Below are 24059 nucleotides of genomic sequence, written 5' to 3'. Positions count from 1 at the left end.
AATGAAGAAGTAGAACATTCCAATCATGCAGGAGGGTTAGTGAAAATGCACAGAACCAGGAGATGGAAGGACTCATGGAAGGACCTAGTGGTGTCACCAGATCTCAGAGTACAGTGTGGAGACTAAGGTAAAGGAGACTGGAAAGGTAGGAGGGAGGCAAGTTATGAAAGGCTTTGAAGACCAAACAGATTTTATATTAGATCCTGGAAGTGGCAATAACAACAGTAGTAATAACAGTAAAAATAACATTTACAGAATGCTTTAAGGTTTGCAAAGTGCTTTACAAATGCTATCTCACTTGACCCTCACAACCCTAAGAGGTAGATCTTATTATTAACCTCCATTTTACAAATGACACAACTTACACAGACAGCAGTGAAGTGATTCACTCAGAATCACAGCACTAGTAAGTTAAGGCTGGATCTGAACTCGGGTTCAGTAATCTCTCCACTGCACCATCTAGCTGCATACTGGTAATAGGGCACCACAAGAGTATACTGAATAAGAAGGTGACATGCTCAGATTTGCTCTTCTACTTGAAGTGGGGCACTGTTTCCAGGCTGCACTGTCCTAAACTTCAAGGGGTCCCAGGTGGTATGATTTACGGAGGGGCAGGTTCTTCACTCACCTGGCCTGTTCCCTGGTCCACAGATAACCCCAGGCCAACCTGCTAATTAACCAGACAGCAAAACTTTGTGCACTGTGGTTGTTAACTCCAATGAACCTGTGTCCCTCCCCCACCTGGGCCAATGCTACTCAAGCCTACTTCCTGGTTCCCAGTAGGGGTGAAAAACCCAAGTTCCACCTCAGCACCAGCAGAGACCCCTGTAATTTCCTCCTTGCCCTCTCACCAGACCGTGAGCTTAGTTCCAGATGACACTGCACTGCAGCTGATTAAGAGGCTCTGGGGAATCTCTTTCCCTGATTCGGCCTGCCTGGGACTGAATCTGTGTCAGCGTGACTGAGGGGTTGGATTCCACTCCTGCCTCAGCACAGCAGCCCCCTCCTGCCAAACTTCTAAGCCGTCTTTGGCTGGAAAATGATCTCAGCCCGTTCTTTTGTGGGTTTTACTCCAGATTATCTCTTTAGAAGCTGAGTGGAGGATGGACGTAAGCAGGCTATCACAACAGTCTGGGTGTGAGGTGATGGGGGCCTACACCAAAGTGGTGTACATGTTAGAAGAAACAAGGAGGCATATATACAATGTTCTGAAGCTGGAATCAAGCAGCCTTCCATATACGGGATGAAAGAGAGTGAGGAATTGAAGATAACCCCTAGGTTGCAAACCTGGTGCCCTTCACTGTATTAGGGAAGAAAGGAAAAGGAAAAGGAAAAGGTTTGGGGGAAAGAGGGCTAGGGAGAATGATTTGATTTTAGACATACTGAGTTTAAGATGGCTGAGGCATCCAAATAGAGATGCCCAATAAGCATTTGGAGATGTGAGACTGAAGGTTAGGAGAGAAGTTAGGGCTAGATAAGTAGGTCTGTAAATCATCTTCATAAAGCTAACTTAATTCCTGGGCACTGATGAAATCACCAAGTGAAACAGTATTAACAGGAGAAGAGGGGAAGAGCCAGCTGGGTACTAATTACTTTAAAAAGCCTCAGACAGGGACAGCTAGGTGCCACAGTGGATAAAGCACTGGCCCTGGAGTCATGAGGACCTGATTTCAAATCCGGCCTCAGACACTTGACACTTACTAGCTGTGTGACACTGGGCAAGTCACTTAAGCCCAATTGACTGCCCCCCCCCCAAAGCCTCAGACACTGAAATGATTTTGTATAGGTATGACATATCCATGGACAGCTAGGTGGTGCAGTGGATAGAGTGTGAGACCTGAGTCAAGAAGACTCATCTCCCTGAGTTCAAATTCATCCTCAGAAACTTCTTCCTAGCTATGTCATTTAATCCTGTTGCCTCAGTTTCCTCATCTGTGAAATGATCTGGAGAAGGAAATGGCAAACCACTCCAGTATCTTTGCCAAGAAAACCCCAAATGAGATCACAAAGAGTTGGACATGAATGAAACTAACAAACAACAACGTCATTTCCATTTACAGCCAATTAAATGATGAGTATCTGTGAGAAAGTATTGTGGAAGTATATTTAAAAAACAACAACTATATTTGTAACACTGAAAATATTGAGAAACAATATTTTATCTGGACTAATAAAAAGACTTCTTTACTTCTCAGTTTCAAGCAATATTAACGGGGTAAAGGTCTTTTATTGGTTAGTGGATTAAAAATGATAACCTAGATAACTCTAGATAAGGAACTGCATTTTCCCATTCTTGTAACTGACAGGATATTGTCCCATCTAAGGATAATCTCCTTCTCACACTAGAAGGGATAATACCAGGGATCTACTCCATAGGAAACACCCCCTATTCATTTTGCATTCTCCACTTAAGTATTTGAGGGAGCCCTATTAACTCTTCTCAGGTAGCAATCTGGGAGGAAGGGGATAGAGGCCTGGTGATTCAACTATTACTAATGTTAACCCAAAACTGTATTGTTACATGATCCTGGTTGTCTTTTTCTGTTTCTAAAAATCTTAAAATTGTCTTCGAGCAGAAATATGTCAGAAGGGCACATCCATTTTAGATTGTTCTCTAAGTCAGAACTGACTTGGAGTTAGATTAATCTTAAATTAAATGAAATTATTTCTAGTAAACTGGGGCTTAAATAGAGAGTACAGTATTTTTTCTTTGATAACATCCAGAACTTACTCTGTATCTCTTATGATGAATAAAAAAGAATATACCATTATATTTGTATCCAAGCTCTGCTATTAAGCATGCCAAAGGGGGGAAAAAAGTAAAATTCTCAGCTGAAGCCATTTTCCCCCCTCTAGGTCTTTTGACACTAATAGAACTAAACAAAGTGGAGAATGACATCCACACATTAATGTGATAGCTCCGATAAAGAACAGATTTAATACTCAAAATGACTATGGAGGGCAGCTAGGTGGTGCAGTAGTTAAAGCACCAGTCCTGGATTCAGGAGGGCCCGAGTTCAAATCCGACCTCAGACACTTGACATTTACTAGCTATGTGACCCTGGGCAAATCACTTAACCTTCATTGCCCTGCACAAAAAAAAAAAAAAAAAAAAGACTATGGAGCTGGGAGGTGCAGGAGAGGAGGAGATCTCATAATAATAATAATAATAATAATAATAATAATAACAACAACAACAACAACAACAAAAACAGCTAGCATTTATATGACAAATAATTATGGCTGGATTTGAATTCAGGTCTTCCTGACTGCAGGTCCATCACTCTACCTACTATATCCACTCTACCACCTAGCTGCCTCCTTTCTTCTACCTATTTAAAGGTCTCTTTCTTTTGTTAATAACTGCAATCATCTTCTCCTGGTTTTATCTTGCCAAAATGTTGAGGATGCAAGTTTTCAACTTTCTAAATACAATGCCATCTCTGAAATAATAAGCTTAGTACTCTTCAGTAGGTTTTTCTAGGGGTTTTTATTGCTAATATAACAATAAGAAAACTGCCAAAGGTTAAAATTAACAATCAAAAATAGAAAGCTACAAAGTGAGAGGAAATCTTGACAGCTCATGTGAATAGGAATCCCTAGATTCAACCAAAAAAGATATAAACAAAATCCCTTACCCTAAACATAAAATGACACCTTTCTTTTCATTTTTATTCCCAGAGTTAGCTTCCTGATCTTTCAAGCTTCCAATTCCTTTTTTTTTATTCTTGGGGCTATTTCAAAGTCACCAAAATGATTTTGTGTTCATCTTCTGATGAAAAGGGGGCTGGGCCTGAAGCCGAAAAAAAACAGAATTGAAATTCTGGCTCTGGTACTTAGCAATTACTCAGCCCTAGGCAGCCCATGTCATCCCACTAAGCCTCATTTGATCATCTATAAAATCAAGACAGTGGACTAAAGCAAGGCTTCTTAACTGTTTTCCACTCGTGACACCTTTTCACCTGAGAAATTTTTATACAACCCCGGGTACATAGGTATATAAAATAGGCATACATAACCTTTTACTGTTGCCAATTTTTTCGTGGCTCCCCCACATTCAGTTATTCAACCCCATATGGGGTCTTGACCCACAGTTTAAGAAGATTTGGACTGGGGGCAGCTAGGTGGCGCAGTGGATAGAGTACCAGCCCTGGATTCAGGAGGACCTGAGTTCAAATCTGGCCTCAGACACTTGATACTTAACTAGCTGTGTGACCCTGGGCAAGTCACTTAACCCTCATTGCCCCACCAAAAAAAAAAAGAAAAGAAAAGAAAAGAAAGAAGATTTAGACTGAAGAACTTCTGAAGTCCCTTCTAACACTAAGTCTATGGTCCTATGGTCTTGAAATTCTGTTGAGAGGAAAAAAGATACTAAGTCAAAATTCTCTGACCTGCTTTAAAAGCCACAAGTGATCCGAAATATCTTTTAATTTCTAAGGCAAGTAAAGTTGATATCATGCACAAGTAATTTTAGTAATAGTTACTAATTACAATATTTATTCAATTTATTTTTATAATAATAATAGATTTATTGTCACAATAGATTCACATAAGAAGGAACTGTGAGAGAGACAAAGATAAAAAAGACAACCATGAACATTAAGGAATTTTTTTTTTTTAGTGAGGCAATTGGGGTTAAGTGACTTGCCCAGGGTCACACAGCTAGTAAGTGTCTGAGGCCGGATTTGAACTCAGGTACTCCTGACTCCAGGGCTGGTGCTCTATCCACTGCACCATCTAGCTGCCCCAACATTAAGGAATTTATAACCAGTAAGAGAATTAAGTAACATGACAATGAGTAACACAATCTAAAGTGGGGCAAGGAGGTAACAGAGGTAAAATCTACACAAAATGCAATGTTGAAATTGATTCTGGCTAAGACGATCAGGGAAGGAATGAAAAAGACATCTGAACATCTCCAAGAATGTGGAAAATCTCAACAGGCATAAGTGGGAGGTATAACAGGCCATTTAGGGACATCTCTTCCTCCTAGGAAGATACTTAGTATTAGAGTAAAAATTATAACACTTTGGGGCATTATTTTCCCTTCTAATAGTACCAAATATTAATAAATTCAGTAGATACCCAAAGGTCTGCTACATTACTCAAACTCAGATAAAGAGCCAAAGTTATATTTCAAGAAGGGGAAGATAAAAGGGAATTTATCCTCCATTCTCAGAAAAAAAAATTCTCCTAGTCATTCCTGTTTTCTCTTCTAATGGGAGTTAGCAACTTCTTTCTCCATATTCAGTTTTTTTGTTGTTTTTTGTTTTTTGTTGGGGGGGGTGAGGCAATTGGGGTTAAGTGACTTGCCCAGGGTCACACAGCTAGTCAAGTGTCTGAGGCCAGATTTGAACTCAGGTATGCCTGACTCCAGGGCCAGTGCTCTATCCACTGCACCATCCAGCTGCCCCTCCATATTCAGTTTTGTTTTGTTTTTGTAGGGGATTGGCGGTTAAGTGACTTGCCCAGGGTCACGCAGCTAGTGTCAAGTGTCCAAGGCCAGATTTGAACTCAGGTACTCCTGACTCCAGGGCCAGTGCTCTATCCACTGCGCCACCTAGCTGCCCCTCCATATTCAGTTTTAACACACTACATTTACTTGCTTATTATTTCCTTTTTAATAAATGTAAAGTGAAACACCTGAGTCCTCCTTATTTAAAGACTTGTCTGCAGCGCTAAGAAATCAAGCAGTTCTACCTGGTGTAAACCTTCCTATAGTCGTTTCTTCTAACAAAGGGTTTAAATAAGACTTTGATGGAGGTTTTTTACCTCTGCTAGCCAGTATTCAGTCTAAAGGTAAAATCCTCTGAGGGGCGTTTCAGTCAAAACCTAGAAAATGTTGTCCAGACCTCTACTTTGACTCCTCACGTTTATGAGATTCCTGGAGAAGCTGTGGGTGCCCTGTGTTGTTGCAAAGACTCAAAGGAGTTTTTTAGAAGAAAGTACCGTAACACGGGCAAAGGTGGCCTGTTCAGCAGCAGCAGTGATTCCACCACTGACAGCTTGCCCTGAAATGAATGTCATGAGGACCATACAAGGAAGGAAAAGAGCTTCAGAGGTTGAAGTCACAAGGTAACTTACCCTTGGTTCCACCTGTTCCTCACTAACACTGCACTTTATGTTTGTTAAGCCCATTCTCCCCAGGGAAAGCATGAGCGGCACGGTGGGCACGGGGAATATGAGGGACAAGGTGAGCATGGGGAGTATGTGCCCCTGGATTGACAAAAATGTTTTGCACCAAGTGTTCTTGCTATATTATATCTTACCACTAAATCACTTCTCTAAAGGTAAATTTCATGGGAATCAGACAAGTGAGCAACTGTACTAGAAACCCGAGTTCCTCTAAGGATTCATTCCCCCCAAGATACTGAAAGACGACAGTGGTCAACTGCCCTCCAAGGACCTCAACCTTCAAGCACTGCTGTGAGTTGGTTGAAGAGGCTCAATGGGGATATTAGAATAAGATTAGAAGGCCACTATCCTGAATTAAGGAAATACTAGTGCCACTGGTTTCTCCCTAGTCAAAGAACACGTTTTAGAAGGGACAATGATAAATTGGATGACATACATAGAATAGTGGAATAGACGGTCTGTAGAGACGAAACCATGTCATCATAAGAGGATCAAATGAAGGAACTAGGAATGCTAAGCACTGAAAAGATAATATTTAAGTGAGCAATACGATAACAGTCTTTTAGTATTTAAAGGGATCTCTTACATAAAATAATAATACCTAATACTTATATAGTGCTTCAAAGTTTGCAAAGTGCTTTGAATATATTATCTCATTTGGTCCTCACAATCTTATGAGGTAGGTGCTACTATTATACAAGGAAACTGAGATGGACAGAGGTTAAGTGACTTGCCCAGGGTCATACAGCTATTAAGTCTCTAAGGCAGAAGTCAAACTCAAGTATTCCTCTATCCAGTAAGCATTTTTCTTATTTCTGCTTTATATAAGGAAAACACTTCTTAACGATTAAAGCTGTCCAAAAGTAGAATGGGTTGTCTGAGGTAGAAAGTTTCCCTAGAAATACTCTCTTTTTCCTCCCAGAATATTTTTAATATATTTAAACATATGTCAATTTCTCTTCTGGGTCAGTATTTTAAATAAGCAGCTGTGCTTTCAGATGTATCAAGGATAATTTTTCTCAATGCCTAAACTTAGCTTTCAGTTCCCAATCTTTATTTCAGAGTATTTCAAATTATTTTTTTAAATTTTCTGGTACCCCACTCATCAAATCAAATAACAATAATTAACATTTACATTAGTTTAGCAGTAGATGATCTCAAACTCTACCAACAGGGTTTCCTTAGATCCTGTTTTCTGGGAAGCCATTTTTACTTTTCTAAAATAAAAGGATTACTTTAACATGAGATGAAATTTAGGGCTATAGCGACATAATAGATGAAAAAGCATAGATTATCAAAAAATAGAATAAGTACAGATATTATTAAACCATTATTTACCTCATTTATCTTAGCTGAAATTTAGCAATGACAGAACAAACATACCTGCTACATTCTAGTAGGGTAATTTTAAGACGGCCTTCTGTAAGTCCATATTGTTGTATATATAAATGTTGTTCATTTTCCTCCTTTGTGGTTTGTGAGAGTTGAAATGGGAAAAATGGCTTGAATCTGACAAAAATTAAGAGGAAAAAAGGCATAAGTTTCTGGTTTACAAAAACCTTGGGAATAACATAAAATATGCTAACATAACCACCTGCAATAAAAGACCAGTCAAGTCATTCTCTCTTTAGGTCATTCTAATGTATATTTTATTCAACTGGGCCAAGATTAAATTTGAACTCTAAAATGTTTATCTCATTTTGGAAAACAAATTTACCTTTCCAAATCCAAACAAATCAATACTAAAACCAAAAATAGAACAGAGCTATCCCTTCTTCTAATTCCACACTCCATGTCAAGACACCATGCTATTTCTTGGTAATACCTAAAAGTTCTCAAAGGTTCTACAGATTAATATCATGTTAGTTTTAATGTATCTAAGAATTAATGCCTCCTGATGAAATTCTAACCTATATATGAGAAAATCTAAATCTAATCTGTACAGGAAAAAAGAAGAGGGTTATGGGACAATCATCAATTACATCAAACATAGAACACTGGTACTGAGCACCCTCCTCTCTCACCATCCTCTTCTCTGTAAAGAGGAAATAGGAAGTAAAGTTAGGAAGAACAATAAGATCACAAAATGGATGGAAATTTAAAATTAATAATCATAATTATGAATATCGATGAGATGAACTCACCCATAAAATGGAAGATAGGATGGCCTAAAAAGCACAATCCAACAATATTCTGTATACAAGAAATGTATTTGAGAGATATTCACACAGAGTTAGAATGAGGGTCTAGAGCAAAATCCATTATAGTTCTGGGGAACTCAAAATGGCAGGGGTAGTAATTATAATTTCAGATGAGGGAACAGCAAATATAAACTTGATTAAAAGAGATAAGCAAACATAGTGAATATATCATAAACAATCAATTAACACCATATATACCACACATATACATACATAACCACATAAATATGCATCAAATGGCAGAGCATCTAAGTTCTTAAAGAAAAAGCTAAGTGAATTACAGGGAGAAATAGCAAAACTATAATAGTAGTAGTACTGGTACTGGTATTTATCATTTGGTACTTGTTAAGAAATTAGAAAAGTAGATGGAGTAGAACACACTAAATATACAAAGTTCATAAGAAAATCAACATAGTAGCCTAGTATCTGAGGTTTGAAAGACCCCTAAAACCTCAGCTACTGAGATAAGAACTCACTATTCAACAAAAATTGCTGGGAATACTTGAAAGCAATCTGACAGAAACTAGGCATAGACCAACATCTCACCACACATATACCAAAATAAGTTCCAAACAAATACATGACTTGACATAAAGGATGACATCATAAATAAATTACAAGTATAAAGAAGAAATCATTTTTCAGATAAAGGTCTAGTTTCTGATAAATGAGAAACTGATTCAAATTTATAAGCAATTTCCCAATTGGTAAATGATCAAAGGATATGAACAATTTTCTAAGGAAGAAATCTAAGCTATCAATAGCCAAAATCGAGCTATCAATAAGTATGTCAAAATGTGCTAAATCATAAATAATTTTTAAAATTCAAATTAAAGCAATTGAGGTTCCACCTCACCTCACATCCAACATACTGGCAAAATTGACAAAAACTGCAGGAAAATGGGTATGTCAATGTACTTTTGGGAGGAGCTGTGAATTGGTATAGCCATTCTGGAAAGAAATTCAGAACTACACCCCAAAAGTTACTACCAATTGCGTATAGCTTTTTCTTCCCAATTTAAAAGTGACTTTAATTTGTTTAATCATGAAAGTATTTGATTATTTCTAGTTACATGTCGAGATAGTTTTCAACATTTGTTTTTATAAGATTTCTAGTTTCAAATTTTTCTCCCTCCCTCCTTTCCGTCCTCCCAAGACAGAAAGCAATCTGATATAGGTTATATATGTACAATCACATTAAACATATTTCTGCATTAGTCATGTTGTGAAAGAAGAATCAGAGCAAAAGAGAAAAACTTCAAAATAAGTAGAAACAGTATAGTTCAATCTGCATCCAGACCCCACAGTTCTTTTTTCTGGATATGAAGAGTCATGAGTCCTTTGGAATTATCTTGGATCATTGTATTTATTGCTGAGAAGAACTAAATCTATCTCAGTTGATTATCACACAATGCTGTTGATATGTGTATAGCCTTTTTGATCCAGCAAATGACCACCAGGCCTTTATCCCAGAGATCAAATAAAGAGGAAAAAAATCATAGTGTGGCTCTTTTGTGGTGGCAAAAAAACAGAAGCTAAGAAGGTACCCATCAACGAGTGAATGGCTGAACAAAATTATGGTATTTAAAATGAATACCACTGTGTTATAACAAATGATGAAGTAGAAGAGAAAATGGAGAGTGTTTGATGCACACCTGTAATCCCTACTACTAAGAAAGAAGCTAAAGCTGGTAAATCACTTGAGTTTGTTAGTTCTGAGCTACAGTAGAGCCAAAGTCATGTGAGTTTCCAAAGTCAAGCACTAATATGAGTCTTAGGAAATAAAGGCCTCCAGAATGCCTGAGGAGGGGGAATAAATTGTAAGGATTCTTAGAATTACATAGTCCACTGAATGAATGAGGCAATATGGTAATGTTCCCAAGATGCACATGCTAAATATAACTCTAAAATTAGGGGTTGGTGTTGAGATAAGCTTCAGAAATACATAAAGAATTCTATATTTGTTATTGCCCTAAGGCATTCTAGGATTCTTATATCTTTAAAGTTGGCTAATCTTAAGAATGAGAATTAATCACACATTAAATAGTTTGCTGACTGGCATGAACTGAGAAACAAAATGTTAAGCATCTTTGAAATCAATTTCACTAATTAAATAGTACAGTATAACAGGATGGGAAATTTGAGGATCATATACAAAGAGACAAACATTGTTCATCCAACTGGGTGGAAGGGTTGTATGCCTGTAGGCTGTAAGTCAGGAGAGGGTTATGTGGAAATTTGAGTTGCTGTAGTTCTAATGCCTTTTTACTTGTGGTTCATGACCTAGACATCAAGAAAGTCTTACACTAGTACTGAATTCCTGCAGAAAGATACTTATCCTCCATAAGAAAAGTATGTGTGAGTAGTAGCTGATGCCACTGAAAGCTTTAGTCTCTCTCCATAAGGAACCAAACAGCAGTGATGACAGCGGATCAGAGGCAGTTAAGGACCCCAAAAAAAGAATCTTTCTTGAGGTCTACAAGAAGCATGGATAAATTAAAAGATTCCTTTTATAATCTGACATAAAATAACTGCAGACAACAGCGTGAATAAAGGCAAAAAGTATTTCAGGAGACAGAAAGGAGGACAAAGGATTATATTTTTGTTCAGGAATTGGTTAGTCTAAAGTGAACTTAATAGAGAGATCCAAGTTTAAAGAATTCATTTATTTAAGAAAGATTTAAGTGGATAAAGCACTGACCCTGGATTCAGGAGAACCTGAGTTTAAATCTGGTCTCAGACACTTGACACTTACTAGCTATGTGACCTTGGGCAAGTCACTTAACCCTCACTACCCCGCCCCCCCCCAAAAAAAGATTTATGTGTATGAACTTTTCCTTTTTAATCATTATTTTTAAAATAAAGTATCCTAGTTTTGTTTATAAAAGAGAAAGAATTTCCAAAATATTTATGCAATAAAAATATCCTCAGAAAATTTCCTTAAGCAATCATGTCATTAATGGGCAATGTCTAGGAAAAAAATTCACCACTTTCAAAACTCTGGGGCTTTTTACATGTGCCTCAGTAAGGAGAAAGCTTTATTTCCTTTGTCAAAAATATAGGACTATATAGGATCATAAAATTTTAGCACTGGAATGGACATTAAAAATAACTGACATTTATATAGTGCTTTAACTACCTTGTGAGCTATTACAATTATTATTATTTCATCTTACAAATGAGTAAACTAGATGTCCAAAAAGTGAAGTGGCAAGAAGCCTTTTCTAGTGCTCCCTACTCCTTGTGCCTTCCCAGAGCTCTGAGATTGCCCCTCATCTATCCTGGCTACAACTTGCTTGTACACAGTTGTTTGCATATTGTCTTCCCCATTAGACAGTGAGTTCCTTAAGAACAGGTTCTTCCCACCCCACCCCCTGGCCATTCTTTGGATTCACAGTGCCAGGCACATAGTAATCTTTTAAGAGAAGCTAGTTGGGGCAGCTAGGTGGAGTAGGCCCTGGATTCAGGAGTACCTGAGTTCAAATCCGGCCTCAGACACTTGACACTTAACTAGCTGTGTGAACCTAGGCAAATCACTTAACCCTCATTGCCCTGCAAAAAAAAAAAGAGAGAGAGAGAGAGAGAGAGAGAGAGAGAGAGAGAGAGAGAGAGAGAGAGAGAGAGAGAGAAGCTGGTTCACTGACTGGTTTATGAACGGCTGCACAGCCAGTAAGTGTCAGATGCAGGATTTGTACTCAGGTTTTCCTGAGCCCAAACCCAATGCTCTCCACTATACCTTCTATCTTCTAGTAAGAGCTTGCTCTCTTAAGTGTCCCCGAGAATTCAGAAATCCCTTCTACAACACTGGTGAGGTTCATCTCTTATACTTTTCCTGACAAATTGCCTGTTCTCATTTTCTATTTTGGGGAAGCTTTAATTATTAGAAAGTCCTTTTATATGGAGCTAGAAGCTCTAGGGGGTACATCATTTAACAAAGGACACATAAGAAGTTAGTGGTAAAGTCAGAAATAAAACGAAACCTCAAAAAGTCCTGGTACTTTAGGATTTTAATCAGTTTTTACCCTCTCTAAAAGTCAGGATTTGCAGACATTTTGATCTTTGCCCTGTGACAGGGATACTATGATCTGGTGATTAGTATACTGACATAGCAAAGCTTTTACTCACAGCAAAAATAGTCTCTTAATTTTTAAAATCTTTTTAGTACCAAATGTAGGCAGGGGCATGGTGAAGTTTTTAAAAGTTGGTTTTGTTTCTGTTTGCTATTGTTTATGGGAGACCGTATGACAAAACACTGCCCCGAGGGTGTCAGGATACCTAGCTATTGGTGTCAGTTTTGCCACTACCTATAGCATAATGAGGAGCAGAGACTAGAAGTAGGGAGACCACTTAGGAGAAGGCAGATAATGAGATAATTCACAGGGGTCTCAAAAAGCATGAGTGAGAACAAGACAAGGGGGAAGAAGAGAATTCAAGAGAAGAGGACAAGCTTCAGTAGAACAGCTTAACTCTACAGTCAGTATTGTGAAAAAAAAAGTCAGAGCAGGGATAATGAGAATGGGAAAATGGAAAGGATTTCAGAGGGTAGAGGTTATAGAAAAGGTGAAGAGGGGTGAGCAAACAAGAGAAATTTCAGAGTTTGGGATTGTGAGGGTGGAATACCTGGAGTGATGATGACAACTTGGACTAAAAATGTCGACATGCATACGAAAATCACCAAGGGAAGTTTTTTGTTGTTGTTTTGTTTGGGAGGTTGGCTAGTGACGGTGGGAATTATGAACTAGGTACTGACCTCTCTCTACAAAAAGAGGTAGAAATGACTACAGGCTTGTATCTAATTGTAAGAAGATTTGGCTAGGATGAATAACTTGCATGGAATTAAACTTCAAAAAGGAAGAGAGATTGCTGAGTAATGGCAGAAAGGTGAGGGTCTACAAGTGGTGGTAAGAAACAAAGAGAAGAGCTAGGCCTCCTCTGTCACAAGCGTTTCAGTGGATGTTATCCTAATTCTAAAAAGGGTTAGCCAAGCTTGTCCTCCAGTCTGGAGAAAGAGAAGTTTTTGTGACCACAAGAAGATAGGAACATGAAAGAAAAAGGTCTAGGAGGAAGGTCAGCTTGCTAACATGGATTTCCAAAGGGCACAATGATAGAAGCCAGAACAATTCAAGGACAGAGGAAAGGCAGGGGCCGAGATGGGTGTGAATGAAAAAGCAGGGGAAGGGAATTTTTGTTTAAACTACCTTAGATTTCCCCAATTCTAGGAGGATGAGAGGTTTTGCTAGCTACAGAATTCTTACAAAACTAGTTTGTTTGATGTAGTGAAAAGAACATTTTAGGAGTACTTAGAAGCCCTTGGGCCCTAGTTCCAACTATTCCAATAACTAGTCATAAGATACTAAGAAGGTATAAAAACAATAATAACAATCATTAATATTGGTGGGGTTTTTAGTTTTGGGGTTTTTTTGTGGGACAATGAGGGTTAAGTGACTTGCCCAGGGTCACACAGCTAGTGTCAAGTGTCTGAGGCTGGATTTGAACTCAGGTCCTCCTGAATCCAAGGCCAGTGCTTTATCCACTGCGCCACCTAGCTGCCCCATTAATAGTTATAAGTAAAATTAGAAAAACAAGCTTTTCCATAGCACTTTAAGGTTTGCACATCACTTTACATATACGTTCTCATTTGATTTTAATTTCCCTGTCTATCCACCCCTACCCCAATAGGTGTTCTGAATCTTTTAAGTGTGCATATCTTATATTGAAAAGATCTCAGTGAAATTTGCTATGGGAGTAGAGGTTAATACCAAAATAAGATTTATTATTTTCAAAGCACTTGGTAACTCCAAGGCAAAGTCTGATGCCTGCCCCTACAGCCTGGGCTCTACAAGTTCCTGATCAGGGTTTGGATCTGAAAAAAAAAACAACAACCTGAGACAGTCATGAAAAGTCAGTCAAGATGAAACACAGATCTGAATTTCAACTAATAAAGCATAATTCTAAATAGACTTTTTATTTACTTAATGTGCTGTTCAGATATCATTCACTATATGACCCTACAGATGAGAATAGGTTAAGATAATCCTTTCTCTGATCATCTCTGTAGTCATAAGTTGAAAATGAATAGAAATATTTTATCACTACTTGCAATAAATTTAAAGCTTCAACTCTCTCCAAAAAAAAAGAAAAAAGAAAGGAAAAAAGAAAAATCTTTGTGAGAATTACCTGAAAGCATTTTCCTTCCAGTGTTATAGTACTCATGCTTTATGTTTATTTTCTTTAAATATCTAGTATCATAGTACTTGAATGCCAGAGGGATGATTGGAGATTTGGATGATTGTATGACTTTCTGATCTAACCTTATTGTAAAGATGAGGAAACTAAAGCTAAGAGGAAATAACTAGGCCAAGGTCACACAGCTCCTGCCAAAGATAGAGCTAGAACCCAAGTCTTCTGACTCCAAGTCTATTGTCTTTTCTACACTATCATTCTATTAAGCATCTGTTGAAAAGAGGCCAGACAGGATGAAGAAAACTTGTTCATGATGCAACAATTAGAGCAGGGGTTCTTTATTTATTTGTGTGTCCTGGACACATCTGTCAAGCAGGTGAACCTAAGACCCCTTCACCCCTTCAAGAATAATGTTTCTAAACTCATGAAATATATATGATTAGAAAGAAAACCAATTAAATTGAAATAAAGATGTGGTTTTTTCCCATTCAAGTTCAAACACCCCTTGAAATCTATCTCCATACCCCAGGTAAAGAACTCTTCAATTAAAGGCTTCGTGGCAAATGTGGGTAGAGGTAACATTAATGAAAATTGTCTACCTGGAGAATCTAGTATTAACAACTAAGGCTATAACAGAAAACAGGAGGTAATGTCATTCAATGGAAAAAAAAGTGGTCCTGGAGTTAGGGAACCTGAGTTAAAATCCGACCAGTGACATTTATTATTGGGCAAGTAAGTCACAATCTCCCTGGATCTCATCACTTTCTTTATCTGCAAAATTAAAAGTTGCATCAGGGGTTTTCAGATAGTTCCTCCCTGCTCTGTCCTACCATCCTACAAAAACGGGGTGGGGGGGGGAGATATGGAATTTTGGCAAAATCTGACCTAGTTGGATTCTTTATACTTAAAATATTTAAGGAGAAGAAATGCTCTGAGAAACATTAGGGGCATGGGAAGGAGGAAAGAAGAATGAATGATGAAATTAACCATAGTTCCATATTTCTGCTCAGCACCACTTGAAATACTCTAGTAAGGAACTTTGCTCGATTACCTGTATCTAACCATAAAATAAAAGAAAGAACAAAATAACAAGTAAACGGACCACACAAAGAAGCAGCTACAGAAGGAGAGCTCAAATCTGTTGACAGACTACAGACAACGTGGAACAAAAACAGAGATGGAGTTAAAAAGAGCCAGAAGAAAAAACTGTGAAATTGAGTAGGTCTTTAGAAGCAAGACTTTGAAAGTACAAATAACATAATTAATCATAAAACTAAGTAGGTTGAGGTAGTCATCTTCCAAAAATTCTAAGGTGGGTGGAGAGCAAATTTTAAGTCATTCTATAATGTTCATGCAAGTAATAAGTTGTGTGTGTGTTTTTTTTTAATCTACATTTGTCAATAATTTGTAGCCTTCTTCCCATTTGGTCAGGATTAATAAAGTTTAACAACTGACTTTAAAAGAATACTGTATATGTATTATTAATTTTAGCATAATTCCTGACATATAGAAGGTGCTTAAGAAATGCTTACTGATAGACTCTTGTGCAAAATTCTTCCGAGTACAAAACAGTCTTCTAAAATGTCATCAACTTGTCTATAAAATTCCAAGGGACAGTCAAGTCCCACTCATATAGGAATAAAGGGAGTGTGTTTCCTTGGGGTAAGTACTACTTAATAGAATCCATGTTCCCCCCACATACATAAAAGCAAGTTCTACCAATACCCACATTTCCCCCCTGAAGATGCGAAAAAAACTAATGCAGGTATCTCACATAGACTTGTCTCTTTCTTCTGCATCCTAGGCAGGTAGACAAATTCATAGGTGCAGTTGGATTAGATGTTCTTAAAGGTTCATTCATGCGTTATGTCTGAAGATTCTGTGTTTCTCATTTCTTATACCCCATTCAGAACTTCCTTTATCTTCATTTACTTTATATTAGTCTGCATGTCATCCAAACCTTACTTCATAATCACTTGGCCTCATTTCTTTTCTTTCCTTTTTCCTTCCCCCAGCCCCAACCTAATAAATCAAATTCCTACTGGGGTGTTAGCAATATGGCTGAATAGCAGGATGCTCTATAATAATAAGTATTCCCGCCACCCCACCCCACCTCCAAATACACCTATTATCCTGATTAAAGAACTCCAAGAAAAAGTCATGAATCATTTTTCTAGTCCTGTTTGGCACAGGGGAAAAGAAAAGCATGTGGACATTGGGAACTGAGTTTGGTCCCCAGAACTACTGGTGAAGCATTCCAGCCCAGGATTAGGCTGTACACCAGAGCAAGTCAAGGTCCACACCAATACTAGAGCACTCCAATGGGGAGAGGTGCCAAGCAGAAGCTTTTTCTCTGACTACCCAATTCCCAGGCATAGCCCTAGAACAATCAAGAAGGAGAACTGCAAACACTCTCCCTCCACTGCCATCCAGGGACAGGCCCTGGGCTCCATTACCAAGACAGAAGCAGGTTCAGAAGCAAACAGCTATGAGGCTCAAACCCCAAGATCAGTTTCAGAAAAACCTGGGAAGACATATATAAACTGATGCAGAGTAATGTGAACAAAATCAGGAGAGCAATTTATAAAAAGACAACAATAGGGTAAAGACAAACAACTCTGAAAGAATTAGGAACTCTGATCTCTGATCAGCCTAATTACCAACCATGTCATCTACCTCTTAAAAGGTGAGAGACTCAGCACAGAATGAGACATATATGTGAGAGAAAGGACTATATCCGGACTCTTCTCAGAGCCCTAATGGCAGGGAGTGAGTCTGGTTTCAGGCTCTACAGCTTTGTTGCCCCACCCCACCCCCAACCTCCCAGTAGGGGGCCACTGACACAGGAGGCTCTGAGGAGCCAAGGCCTGGGTTTTATGGGAGTTGGCCTGGGCTGGGAGTTCACCTTGAGACCCTGAGGTGATCCCCACGTGATTCAGAGTTCAAGCCCAGACTTGGGTTTTGTTTTGTTTTTGACAGGTCATGTTTACAACAAACACTGTTTTAGTAAGGAATGGGGACATTCTTGCCCAGCACAGGGTTGGGGCCTAGTGTAGCAATCTGATTGGTCAATTAATGGAACAATCTGATTGGTCAAAGCCCGAGTTAGGTTTTCTTTCTTAAAGAGTCATGTACTTAATATGGCATTGTTCTGAGGAATTGACACTCTTGTCCAGAATAGGTTAAAGCCTTGGTAACAAAGTTTGAACAATCTGATTGGCCAACTGGTACCACCTGATGGGTTCTTAGCACTGCATGCGATAGACTGTACAAAATATGTGGACCAAATTGGTTGTTGCTGTTATTCTGTATAAAAAAATAGCAACTGTAATAACTGAAATGTAAATAGGGGTATAGTAAAATACCTTAATGTGATTGGCCGGAAGGGACCTCTCGATGGGTATAAATACAGGTGAGGGATCTCACTTCACTGTACTCTCCGGCACATTCAGAAGAGTGCCCAACTTCTCAAAGATGAATAAAAATGCTACCTTCACCCACCAACTGCTGCCTGCTTGGATTCTTTGAGTGGCAACCTGCTAGCAACACTTGAGCTGCTAACACTAGAGCTGCAACACTATTTGAGGTGTTAGCTTCATTTCTAACATGTGTATATATATATATGTGTGTGTACATACATATATATTTCACATCTATGTGTACGTGTATGTCCATTATACATGGCCATGTACAGAGGTTTTATTTGTCTTTTGTTTTCAAGGGGGGGGCAGGATTTGAGGTGAGGGAGATATGGTAAATTTTTGCTGATTAAAAAAGTATGTAATTTTTTTTAAATTCAAAGAACAATAACTGAATGAGTGAATGACCTGACCTTCACGGGTACTGCTGAAAAGTGAAATAAACAGAGTCAAGTAAACAATATGTATGACTACAACAACGTAAAAAGAAAGCACAACCACAAAACAAATGAAAATGAAAGTTGCAAAATCATAATGACCAAGTTTGGCACCAAAGTGATATAAGAAAACCCGTGTCGTGTCCGTCCGTCCGTCCCCCCCCCCCCCCCCCCCGCAATTCATTTCCAGAATTAGGAGGGTGGACCCAGGGTCAGAAACACTGCATATACTGTCAATTTTTTTTTTTTGTATCAACTTGGTTTTGCTGAATTTTTTTTCTTTTCTTCCTTTTTCCCCCTTTGCCTTTTTGACTAATTCTTTGTTATATTCTTAAGGAGGGGAAGGATGCAGCAGAAAATTTATGCAATATGAAAATAAAAGGTTAATAAAAATTAATAAAATTAATAAACTAGGCGGAGCAGCTAGGTGGTGCAGTGGATAAAGCACTGGGCCTGGATTCAGGAGGATGAGAGTTCAAATCCGGCCTCAGACACTTGACATTTACTAGCTGTGTGACTCTGTGAAAGTCACTTAACCCTCATTGCCCTGCAAAAATAAATAAATAAATGAACTAGGTTGCTTTTTGTCCTAATAGACTGCGTCATATCTAAAGATCACTAAAGAACTGTACTTAACAATTTTCCATCTTAAATGAGATTTAGAGTAATGGGGATAGTAACCCATCCATGCCTTCTAATCTTATGTAATTCTTATCCCTGTTCTTTCTTAAATCTACCATATAGGATCTACCAAGTATGTTGGAGAGCTTTCTTTGGCTCCATTGATGTTTTATGGATACTAGTACATCTAGTTATTCTTCTATATTCCTTTATTCTTACAGGAAAGACCCATCTCCTATTTAAGTAATGATATCTTTTATGGCATTTGTGATTGTCATCAATAATTGCCACAGCCTACTGCAAATCTTACCAAGTCTCCTAGAATACCCATACATGTGATTCTTCAAATGTCATGGTGTTACATTGTTCCAACCATAAGTTATCAATGAGAGAATATTAGTGTTAAACAGGCAGACTTCAGGGATAGATAAAGGTTAGACCAGACAGGGCTCCTTAAACTTTTTCCTTTTCGCCCATGAAATTGTTACACAACCCCAGGTATATAGGTATAGAATATAGGTATACGTAACCTTTTACTGTTGCCAAATTTTTTACCACCCCCACATTCAGTTACATGACCCCATATGGGGCCACGACCCACAGTTTAAGAAGCTCTGGACTAGATTGTTGCTAAGGTTCTTTCCAACTCTGAGATGCTCTAATTTTGTTACAGGCAACATTCCAATCCCAGACTCTCAACTCCAAGTCCAGTACTCTCTCCAAGACAAGAATTAATGTATGTTTTAGGAACCTATAGTATAATCAAGGTTAAAAAGAATCCACAAGGAACTAGTCATTTTTCAGAACAAAGCTTATGACAACAACAGTCCTGTTTTAAAATTTTAATCAACTGATAGAAATCTGACATACTACATGTCTCCCAGCTTTCTTAACTAATACTGATACTGCACATAATTTAATTTCTTGATTACTCAAGAATCATCAAGAATGAGGGTCTTCAGCTTCTCCCATATATAAGCAATAGAAGTGTCTTACATCTTCAAAATTATTTTGCTGTCTATAAAATTAATATTCAAAATTATTATATATTATTATAAATTACTTTATATACCTCACTATACTGAGACACAGGTAAATGGCTAACTGATCCTCCCAAACTAGATCACTGGATCATCTTCCAACTATCTCTTCTTCTTGGGTTCCTGGTTTGCTGTCAGAAACCTGCAGTTCACTGCCCTGTCATTGCTTTAATAGATTACCAGCTACCCTCTTCACTTTCCTTCTTTCTTGACTTTTGTTGTTCTTGTTGCTTCTCCTGCTCCTCAGCTTTTGCAAAAAGTGCTGGCCTTCTGTAGACACTAACAAGGCATCAATAATCCTCTCCTGCCAGATATAAGCCAGCCAATCACTAGGAGTTATGTTATATATGATTTTCAGATATTCTAGGTCTTCTCACATGTCATATGTGTTTACATATTGATTAAAAAAACCTACAAGAGTATGACTATTCTTCCTCCTTCCTACCCTCACAATCCCACTTCCAGATCAGCAATCATGGTTCCTCAGAGCTGGGTTCTATATGATTATGGTTATATAGTACCTACTAAAAGATTTTTTTAAAATTATGCCTTTTTAATTTCTAAATACAAAAAACAAAAATATCAATGATGGTAACATTTAGGAGGAGCACTTTTCTCCTAGCTGCTAGATGGCATTACAGATAGATTTCGATTCAGAGAAAAGACTTTCTAAAAAAGACCCTTGGCAAGTCATTTAACCTCTCTGCCCCAGTTTCCTTATCTGTAAAATGGAGGTAATAACAGCTATATAGCACTTACCATATAATTTTAATTTTTTTAAAGATGAAATTAAAATGTATGTAAAGCATTTTGCAAACCTTAAAGTGCTATAGATAGTTGTAACTTATCATTATCTCATCATCACCATCACCACTATTATTGTATAATTAATGTGGGGCTAATCATTCCAAAGCAGAGGAATCATTCCACATATACTAAAAGTTTATAGTATATAGTCCTCTTTATAAAATTATAATACTAATGAGATCCACTTCTAAAATAAAGATTCTGTCCTTTCAATTCCACAGATGGGAAAAAAGACTTCTGAATATGCCTGCAGAAGCTAGTAGAACTGAAATCTGCATTTCTTCTCTTGCTGTTCATAGACTTAACCTTTGCTGTAATCTAAATTAGATTTCAACTGGGTCACTTTTATTGAAGCCCATAATTTGGTGCTGTTCTGTAAACAAAAACCGCAAAGACTAATAAGAACTGGATGAATAAAAACCAAACTCCCAAATGCCTGGAAACTTCTCTAAGCAATTTCACAGACACACTGAACAAGAAGGATGACAGATAAGGTCAAGAACTTCAAAACAGAATACTTGACATTATCTGACACCAAAGTAAGTTAATGATACCTGATACCCCATATGCACGGAGATAAGGGATCAAATAAGATGAGCTACTCAGAGAACAAAAATAATTCTCTAGTTCTGTGTCCAAAAAGCTTCTCACTCATTTCTAGATTCATCACAACTACAATATATTTTTTAACCTTCTCCATGTCTAATTTAATTCCTCAAATTGCCAGCTCTCATCCACTACTCCATGGTCAAAAACCAGCACAGTTGTCAAAACTATAGCCATAACCCAGACTCTTTCCTCTCATCTCCCAACATTCACACAAAAAACAGACTTCTGTCTACTTAGTCAAACAATACTGTATAGAAATAATGTCACAAGTCATTAATTGGGCCTGTATATATTGAATATTAAAGCTGACTTATTTAAATAAAATATTCTCCTTCACAAATTTGAAACTATATGAAACTATAATGGCCTCCTATAACTAGTTATGAAGGTAGAATCAAATAGGTTAATTTACCCATCCCAAAGAATGCCTTAAAAATCTTCTAGCTAAGCAGTCAACTTACCCATTTTAAAATTTTCATTAAAACTGCTACCTAACCTCTACTAGATATGTATCCCAAAAGAGATTTTAAAGGAGGGGGGGGGGAAGGACCCATTTGTACAAAAATATTTAGTTCTTTTTGTGGTGGTAAAGAATAGGAATCTGAGAGGATGTCCATCAACTGGGGAATGGCTGAACAAGTTGTGGTATATAATTGTGATGGAATACTATTGTGCTATAAGAAATGACAAGCAGGTTGATTTCAGAAAAACCTGGATTTCCATGAACTGATGCAGAATGAAGTGAGCAGAACTAAGTGTGTTGTATAAAATCTAAATTGTGGGGTCTAATCTGCCCCGCCCCCCAGTTTTGGGGGGGGAAGCTGGCTAAAATCACTGATAAACTCAGCGAGAGTTTAGGCTTTTAAGGATTTATTAAAATAGATTATAAGTTAGTGTCATTCTCTCTTGAGAGTGAGATTGAGAACAGATTCCTTATAGCAGGGAAATCCTAGCTTGTGTCTATTTGGTATAGCCATAGAGAAAGAAACAAACTTCCTTTCCTAGCAGCCCACATGAAATCCCTCACCATTCCAAAAGTCTTGGATGACCAGGGGGTCTTTCCTTTTTCTCCCTTCTGCCAGCATGCCAGTTCCTCCATGAAAAGAGAGACAGCTTCAGCCATGGAGCCTATACTTCCTAGTTCCTGTCTCCCTCCCCAAAAGGGGAGGTCCTTCAAGGTGATTGGTTAAGAGTGATCTCTTGATGATGTCAGTAGTATACCACCTCTGAGAACAACAGTCATTCAGGGCCAGCCAGGTGTGGTCTCCATCTAATCACCCTTAAGTAGGTACTTAGTTTCTCAGTCTCACCCAATTCAAACAATTCTAAATCAATCCTCAGGTGGGACACCCCCCCCCATCTGCCAAATCCCGTTATTTTATCACACAAGAGAACATCATACACAGTAACAGCAATACTGTATGATGAACAATTGTGAATTATTTAGCTCTTCTCAGAAATACAATCTCAAAGAACTCATAATGAAAATGCTACTGACTCTGAATACAGACTGAAGCATACTATTTTTCACCTTTTTTAGCTTTCTTCCACAAAATGGCTAATATGGAAATATGCTTTACATGACTGCACATGTATAACCTATATTAGACTGATTACCATGTCAGGGAAGAGAGGGAGGTAGGGATAAAATCTGGAACTCAAAACTTAAAAAATAAATGTTAAAACTTATTTTTACATGTAATTGGGGGGGAAATATTTTTTTAAATGTCACCTAGTCTTTTGAGACAAAATAATTTTTTCCCCATACAAGAAAAAGCATGATCAGGAAAATTTGAGATAAGCCATTTATATCAGAGAAGATAAGCTTCATTATGTATAGTTAGTCATACCTTTACCGTACAACCTAACCTCTCTTCCCTAATTGGGGAGAGGTGGTCGATGTTTACCTAAAGATACACAAACTTTTAATTTTCATTTTCATCATTAACATTTTCTAATCACTGTCTTAAGTCTAGACAATTCACAAAATACCATATTAATGTCTGGTTTGTAGTGTTCGTTAATTTCCTGAGATGTAAATGCTCACACTGAAAATTTAATGATCAGTTCTTGTTGACACCACTGGGTGAAAAGAAATAGAAACACAAACACAACACACAAAATGGGATGAGATGGGAAAGCTGAACCTTGGAAGGAGTAAATGACTTGTACAAGGTCATACCAATGAAATGAATAGTAAAGTCAGGAATGGAACAGAGATGTCCTGTCTTTCAATCCCACGGTCCAATGCAATAGACCAGACTCTGCTTCCAGAGAATACCTTAAAAGATTACAGTATCCCAAAGGTCCCACAATTAAGACGATGTTAGCATTAATATATCTCAGATTAGTAAAAAAATTTAGTTAAGTTTTTTCAATCAACAAAAATTTACCCTATCTCCCTCTTACTCCAAATCCCCTCCTTTTGAAAAGAAAAACAAAACCCTGGTATACTACATGTGTATATACACATGTGTGTATATTTAAACACATATAAATATCTCTGCACTGCTTTCACGTTTCTATCAAGAGGTAGGTAGTATATTTCATCATTAATACTCTGGAATCACGGTTGGTCATTATGATGATCAGAATTGCTAAGTCTTC

The 24059-nt window shown here is 37.8% G+C and overlaps 1 protein-coding gene across 2 annotated transcripts in view; it reads right to left on the bottom strand.

Annotated features, from left to right (window-relative positions):
- The window catches only part of PDZD8 (PDZ domain containing 8), a 119170-nt gene that overhangs the window by 76995 nt on the left and 18116 nt on the right, over positions 1-24059 (bottom strand). For both annotated transcript variants that reach the window (XM_043981952.1, XM_043981951.1), the window contains exon 2: positions 7519-7644. In XM_043981952.1, coding sequence (XP_043837887.1) covers positions 7519-7644 — 126 coding nt within the window. The remainder of the gene's footprint in view (positions 1-7518; positions 7645-24059) is intronic.

The sequence above is a fragment of the Dromiciops gliroides genome, chromosome 2 (genome assembly GCF_019393635.1).
Source record: "Dromiciops gliroides isolate mDroGli1 chromosome 2, mDroGli1.pri, whole genome shotgun sequence".
Classification (NCBI taxonomy): Eukaryota; Metazoa; Chordata; class Mammalia; order Microbiotheria; family Microbiotheriidae; genus Dromiciops; species Dromiciops gliroides.
Note: the sequence above shows the minus strand (reverse complement) of the source record. Positions and strands in the feature narration are given on the sequence as shown.